We start from the raw sequence: 6,691 nt of genomic DNA, 5'->3' as shown, positions 1-6,691 counted from the left end.
GTGTCTCCCTCTCTCTCGGCCCCTCCCCCACTCGTGCTCTGTCTTCCGCTCTTTCTCTCTCTCTCTCTCAAAAATAAACATTAAAAATATTAAAAAATATAAAAAATAGAGTTCTTTAGAGTCAAATAAATAAATACACTCAAAAACATGACATACATTTATAAAACTGGCCTATGACAATGGGATCAGGGATAATAGGGGCTAATTCTTTCTCTACATTTTCAGTGACCAGCATGTATGCGGGACAGTCTAGATAACGAATTTGGTCAAAGACAGGATTTGATCAGCCTTCTATGGTGTTGAAAGTTGATTGTCCAACTTGGCCGTTGATTGTGGCTCAAGTTAACAGAAAGCCTTTTCAGGGGCTTTCCTTTAAGATCACCCAATATTGATAGTGTCGATGCATAAATCATCTTAATTAATAATCATCTGTTGGTCTTAGACCTCATCCTTGGTGAAGGCTCGGGGGCATGTCCCTCAGACATAACTGTTCAGTGAGCAGATGGTAAGAGGGCCCGTGTTCGTCCCTTCATTTGGGAGGCAAGGGGAGAAGATCGGCCTGAGAGCCTCTTGGAAAGAGGCTGGAGGGAAGCTGTAGATGAGGGACTCATCTGTCACGTTGTAGAACGCTATGTGTCCAGACTCGTAGTCTAAGAAAACGCCAACCTTATGCACAGGCTCTCGGACGTGTTGACCTTTTAAAGGTGATGAGACCCAAAGACTATAATCTTCTCCAATTTTTAAGCCTATAAGTGAGAAGAGGTCCCCAGGTGGCTTCGGGAGATTGCCCTTTCGGCTCACGGAGTCCTTGCAAATGCCCACTTCCCACTCGGTCTTGTTGCCCACCTCCACCTCCCAGTAGTGTCTCCCACAGGTGAAGATCTGAGCGCCCAGCACAGTTGCAGACTGGTCAAATCGTTCTGGGTTGTCGGGTAAGTGCTGTCGGATTCCTCCATGTCTCACGCTTTTCAGATCCTCAGACAAGACAAGATAGGCATTGGCTGTAGCTGGATCCAGAGTTATGTCCGCTGCAAGAGGAGAGAAGAATGAACCCCTCGCATTCTTGAAAACCCTTTTACATATGTGGAATTTTAATTAAATTCTTAGTTTCCAGTCCTATTTTTAAAAATATGATTTAGGTGAGTGTGGTGAGGAGTTTTGTTTCACTGAGAACAGAATCTCTGAGCCCTTCTCTCACTGTTTCACAAACACTGAGAGCAAATCTCTGAAAAGAAACAGAAGAGAGTCATGTGGACAGTGATATTTAGCCTGCCTGAGAGGAGAGAGAGAGGAATCGCTGATATAATGGAATGGAGTAGAATAGCAGGTTTCTGTTTACAGCATAGCTTTAAAACTCAGAGCTGTTTATCCACACGGGGCATACTCTGTCATTTGTATTCAGTTGAGCCAAGGCTCCTTCTGATTCTTCAGTTTGGGTGGGAGAGAAATAGAGGCAGCTATCCTTTCTGGACTTCTCCTTAGGTGCCAACCATTTTCTGTACAATATCTCATTTAATCGTGGCATTTCCCCCCCCCCCCATTGTATTTATTTATTTGTTTAATGTTTATTTTTCAGAAAGAGAGACAGAGTATGAGCGGAGGAGGAGCAGAGAGAGAGGGAGACACAATCCGAAGCAGGTTCCAGGCTCTGAGCTGTCAGCACAGAGCCCGACGCGGGGCTTGACCCAGGGATCGAACTCACAAACTGCAAGATCATGAACTGAGCCGAAGTCAGTCGCTTGACCAACTGAGCTACCCACGTGTCCCTTCCCAGTTTTACAAAAGTGGAAACTGAGGTTCACAGAGGTTTGGAAACTTGTCCAAGATTACAAAGTTACTGAGTGTTGGAATAGCAATTCCCAGTCAGCATTTTTCATTATGTCATGCTGAAATGCAGCCTCCTGTGAGATTAGTGAAACCACCTGTGACCAGTTGATAAGTACACTGTGAACCAGTGAGAGACCCCTCCTTCCCATCTTCTGAGAGGAGGTCACAGAAGAGGCTTCCAACTTTCAATGGCCTCTCAGACAAGATTAAGTGCCCCTACCATGTAATTTCATACTTTTATTTATAGATCAAATTCTAATCATCACTAATTATTTGAGATTAATGTCTGTCTCCTCAGTTCCACTGAAAGTTCTGTAAAAGCAAAGGCAGGCCTGTCTCATTTATCACTATAAGAAAGCTGAGAGTTTAATAGTATAGTACCAGGTACATAGTTGGCACTTATCAAGTATCTACTGAATCCAAAGCCCATTAGACTTTCCTCTGAAGGTCAGATTGTCAACAAGATAAAAGTTAAAAATGAAGGCTGAATTCTCTTCACGATAGCTAGCCTAAATATCTAGAGCATTCTAAAAGGATAGCTTGAATGTTGCCTCATTGAGATTAAGAATTTAAGTAGTTTTTACCCTCACAAGAACAGAGGGAGAAATGCAGAAACCCCTGAGAAGGGGTGTGTGTGTGTGTGTGTGTGTGTGTGTGTGTGTGTGTGTGCGAGTGTGCGTGTGCGCACGCAAGGGGATGAAATAGACAAAATGGGACAGTAAAAACAAACAAAGGAAGTGCCAGGAATCCTTAGAAAACACAGGTAAGCGAACCCTCAATCAAGTGTGCTTCTGTTGGCTCCAGAACCCAGACAGTCTGTGGCCTCAGCCCACCCTGAGGGTTCGCACAGACTCACGGCGCCTTCACTAGAAGCCTGGCACCCAGATGGTGAGTATTCTGTCAGAGGAAGCTGCCGAAAAGCTCAATCTTGCATACCCTCGTACACACTGAAGTTCAGTCTGCAAATCCCTGGAGGTTTGACAAACGAGGCTGACTTACTGCTGAATTTTTTTAGCATCTCCCTCATTCCAGTGATGCGGCACAGACTCAGTTCCGTGGCGGCCGCCTCTGGACACTGGAGCAAGAGTGGCTCACTCCTACAAGAGGGCAGAGACAGTCACTCTGTCTGCCCTGCGCAGCCCGCAGGACCTGTTCCAAGCTGAGGGTCCAGCTTGGTGTTCCCCAACAGCATGGACACTCTCCTCCCCACCCTGACAAATGTAGCAGCAGCACACCCCTGTGTCTCACATAACTGAACACAGACTGGAAACCCACCTTTCCAGTGTTCCTTTCACATCCTAAGGGGAGAAAAGAAAGAGGGTTAGTATCTGTGCCCTTTGATCTCTAACAAAGACAGAATCCATTTGGGATCTAGTCCTTTCTAACTTCACAGAATCCACTTTCCATGGCTGTAGGACACCTTGCGTGGGAGAGCACGGGGTAGGGGGAAAAAAATCCCCAACTTCCTCCAAGGGTGGGTTCCTGTGCACAGGAGAGGGTTCTCCTAATGGCTGGACTCTCTTGTCCGTTCCTCCTATCAACACTTGGTCAAGAGAACCTGATGCTGACAAAAGAGCCAAACCATCGATCTTGTTATCCGGTGCCTCAGGGAGTCAAAGATCAGCAAAAGGGAAGTGGGAGAGCTGGCGTAAGCCTGTGCGCAGTTGGAGTGCGTGCTTTGCTGGAAAATCACTAAGTTAAATAGCATTCTGTGGGGGCATCCGGGAGGCAGAGGTGAAGCAGCAGCTGGCTCACACAGCCCACGTTTACAAAGGCCCCAGAGAATGCAGTAGTAGCTCCGGGAGGCAACAGAGCAAAGGCAGTGAACAATATGGGCTCAGTACAGAATACAGCGTTTCGACTACATATCAGCTATTTGATAGGCAAATTACCTAACTGCCAGAGGTCTGAATTATTAAGTAAGAGCTACTGTAAACCCACAGGGTAGATTACAATCACCAAGAGTACATAAAACAGTATTTAACTTCATCAGGTCTCTGTGAAGATGAAATGTAGTGTGCCAGCAGCACATAGTAAATGCTCATTAAACAAAATAACTAACGAAGCTGAAGTTGCAGACTGGCAGGCACAGCAGAAAATGGAGTCATCCTCAGGCTTGGTTTGGATAGCTGTTCTAGTGGGGTTTGTTTTTCTCTGCCTCTTCAGGACTGTATTTATACTATGGAACATTAATTCTTTTTTTTTAATGTTTGTTTTTGAGAGACAGCACAAGCAGGGGAGGGGCAGAGAGAGAGGGAGAGACAGAATCAGAAGCAGTCTCCAGGCTCCAAGCTGTCAACACAGAGCCCAACGTGGGGCTCCAACCCATGAACCATGAGATCATGACTTGAGCCAAAGTCCGATACTCAACGGACTAAGCCACCCAGGCACCCCTCGAACATTAATTCTTTAGGAAAACTATGTTGGGGCTGGAACTTAGTTTTTTGGGTAAATAAACACTTATTTTTGCATGGCTTGAAATATTATGGGCTACGACATGTTGTTGTTGTTGTTATTGTGGCATTGATTTTCCCAGAATTCTTACCTCAAAAGATTCTAAAGTGGAGCGCTGACAGGTGGACTCTATCTGCTCAATCATCTTGCTTAGGCTTCTTATTTGCTGGGTCAGCTTGATCTCATTGTCCCTCAACTTCTTCATGTTCTCCCTTTCCTCCTTTTCCAGTAACTGGAGCTGTAGCTGTTCCTCCTCCTTCAAAAACTGGTGCATTTTTACATATTCTGACACAACAACCTGCTTACAGGCCTTTGTCTCTTCCTGCCATCCACACACACGCATGCGGGCACACACACACGGGAGCAATATAATAAAGTTAGTGACAGAAATGCCTGTGTAGACTTTTAGTCCTAGCAAAGTCCTAGAGTTCCACTCTGACACATAATCCATATTCTATTAAGTAGTTGGGGGCTAGTGTGATATTTTAGGGGGTATGTGTGCTATAGATACAGTAGCAAACAAAACCAAAATGTCTATTCCCAGGAGACTGTCATTCTACTGGGGAAAAAAATATAAACAACAATTATGATAGGTGGTGATCCATACCATGATTAAAAAAAAAAAAAAGCAAAATTGGGGCACCCGGGTGGCTCAGTCAGTTAAGCATCTGACTTCAGCTCAGGTCATGATCTCGCCGTCTGTGAGTTCGAGCCCCATGTTGGGCTCTGTGCTGTGGTTCAGAGCCTGGAGCTTGCTTTGGATTCTGTGTCTCCCTCTGCCTCTGCCTCTCCGCCCTCACACTCTGTCTCTCAAAAAATGAATAAATGTTAAAAAAATTTTTCTTTTAAGAAAAATAAAGCAAGGGCAAAAATATGAAAAAAAGTTATATTCATTTATTTAATAAATATCCAATGAAAGCAGACATAGGATCACATCCTAGAGATAGAGATACACATCACAAATACTCCGCTTTGAGAACTCCATTTATTGGGAGAATCAGATACATTTTTAAACATGTGACTCAACATTTAGGTCTTTGCAAGACAGCTCACATTCAAATCTGTGACTAACTCAAGCTTTTGTTTAGACGTACTAAACCAAACTATTATTTGGCCTTTATTTTATCTTTTTTTTTTTTCACTTTCTTTTTACCCCAAAGCATTTGAGCTATTCCTTTTTATTGATTTTTGATCCTCTATTGTCTGTAACTTGTAATTTTAAATAATTATCATCAGAGCCATAATAGAGGTAGCCACCAAGTTGTATCGGTGTATCCAGAAGAAAAGAAAATAAGCAGGCCTGGGGATGGGGAAATCGTTTGAAGTGAGTCTTGGGATTCCCAGGTGGACAAGCAGAGGTACACAGCCCAAAGTAAAGGCACTGCATATTGTAGGACAGGGACTGGAAAATTTGGTCTTTTTTGCCTGGTCTTTCACTAGGTATCCCTTTAGTCTCCCTCATAGAACATATACGAGATCCAAAAGTAAGACAGATACTGACCTTGCACAGTGTTACTCTCTCCTTCTCATGGGATAATACAACCTGAGTTTCCTTTTTCTTTTTACGCAAAAGATTTAAGATTTCCTGGAGTTTCTCCTGCAATAGAAACAAATTCTCTGTGGCAAATGAGCAGAGCACCGGGTTGTGAAGAAGACTTGAGGACCAATAAAAATATGATGAGCGGGACCTAACACAAGGAGTGAAGCAGGATCCACACCAAGTTTGGGGTCTGGTGCCTGGAGACCAGGACCCATGATTGTCACCAATAGAGAATATTATGGGCATAAGTGATGGAACATGGTTTGTGTTCTGAGATTTATATTGAGCAGCCAATCTTACTTTGTGACGCTCCTCAGCCTCACTGGAGGGATACAATCTGTTTATTCCATGACACTGGGTTGAGAAAGCGTTTACACCCTGCTGCTCATCAGAAAAAGCCTTAGCGACTGCCAGCATTCTCCCAGAGCCGCCTTGTCCGCCCTCGCTCTGCAGCACCTGGGATCGGAGCTGTTTGCCGATGCCAGCCAGCCTCCCCAGACGCTCATTGGGCTGGAAGTGTGGACTCTCCAAGGCCCTCCAGCACTCAGGACAAGATAAAGGAGTACTGTGTTCCTCCCAGCTCCTCAGGAGACACATCAGACAAAAGCTGTGCCCACACTCAGTGGTCACCGGGCTGGTGAAATAGTCCAAGCAGATGAAACAGGTCAGTTCTTCCCTGAGATTCTCCATCAAATCTGCTGTAGACATTTTTACAAAGAAAGACATCAAGGCAAGGTGCTGCCTCTATTCCGGGATTAGAAAAGTCCTCCCTGAGGTTCTGTTGTTTTGAGTAACAGGTGGGTGGTCTGTTTCTATGTTGTTAATACGAAAAACTCTTACTCTCCTCTGTGCCTGATTTCACCAGTTGAC

At 44.6% G+C, this 6,691-nt stretch overlaps 2 protein-coding genes across 5 annotated transcripts in view; one reads left to right on the top strand and one right to left on the bottom strand.

Annotated features, from left to right (window-relative positions):
* Positions 1-144: 144 nt before the first annotated feature.
* TRIML1 (tripartite motif family like 1) lies at positions 145-6,687 on the bottom strand. 3 transcript variants are annotated; one of them, XM_019828282.3, is made up of 6 exons: positions 6,122-6,687; positions 5,783-5,878; positions 4,373-4,603; positions 3,103-3,125; positions 2,764-2,924; positions 145-1,028 (listed from the first exon to the last, which is right to left on the bottom strand). In XM_019828282.3, exons 1-6 carry the CDS (start codon positions 6,545-6,547, stop codon positions 478-480), a joined length of 1,488 nt encoding a protein of 495 aa, XP_019683841.2. In that variant the 5' UTR covers positions 6,548-6,687; the 3' UTR covers positions 145-477. The 3 variants fall into 3 exon arrangements, with proteins under 3 accessions (XP_019683841.2, XP_003984663.2, XP_019683843.2); XM_003984614.5 differs by having other exon boundaries at positions 2,827-2,924; XM_019828284.3 differs by having other exon boundaries at positions 6,278-6,687.
* The window catches only part of TRIML2 (tripartite motif family like 2), a 40,696-nt gene continuing 40,351 nt past the window's right edge, over positions 6,347-6,691 (top strand). The window contains exon 1 of one of the 2 annotated variants that reach the window (XM_045055248.1): positions 6,347-6,485. In XM_045055248.1, coding sequence (XP_044911183.1) covers positions 6,477-6,485 — 9 coding nt within the window. In that variant the 5' untranslated portion in view covers positions 6,347-6,476. The remainder of the gene's footprint in view (positions 6,486-6,691) is intronic. The other variant, XM_045055249.1, reaches the window with a different exon arrangement.

The sequence above is a fragment of the Felis catus genome, chromosome B1 (assembly GCF_018350175.1).
Source record: "Felis catus isolate Fca126 chromosome B1, F.catus_Fca126_mat1.0, whole genome shotgun sequence".
NCBI lineage: Eukaryota > Metazoa > Chordata > Mammalia > Carnivora > Felidae > Felis > Felis catus.
This window is presented reverse-complemented; position numbering and strand designations above follow the sequence as displayed.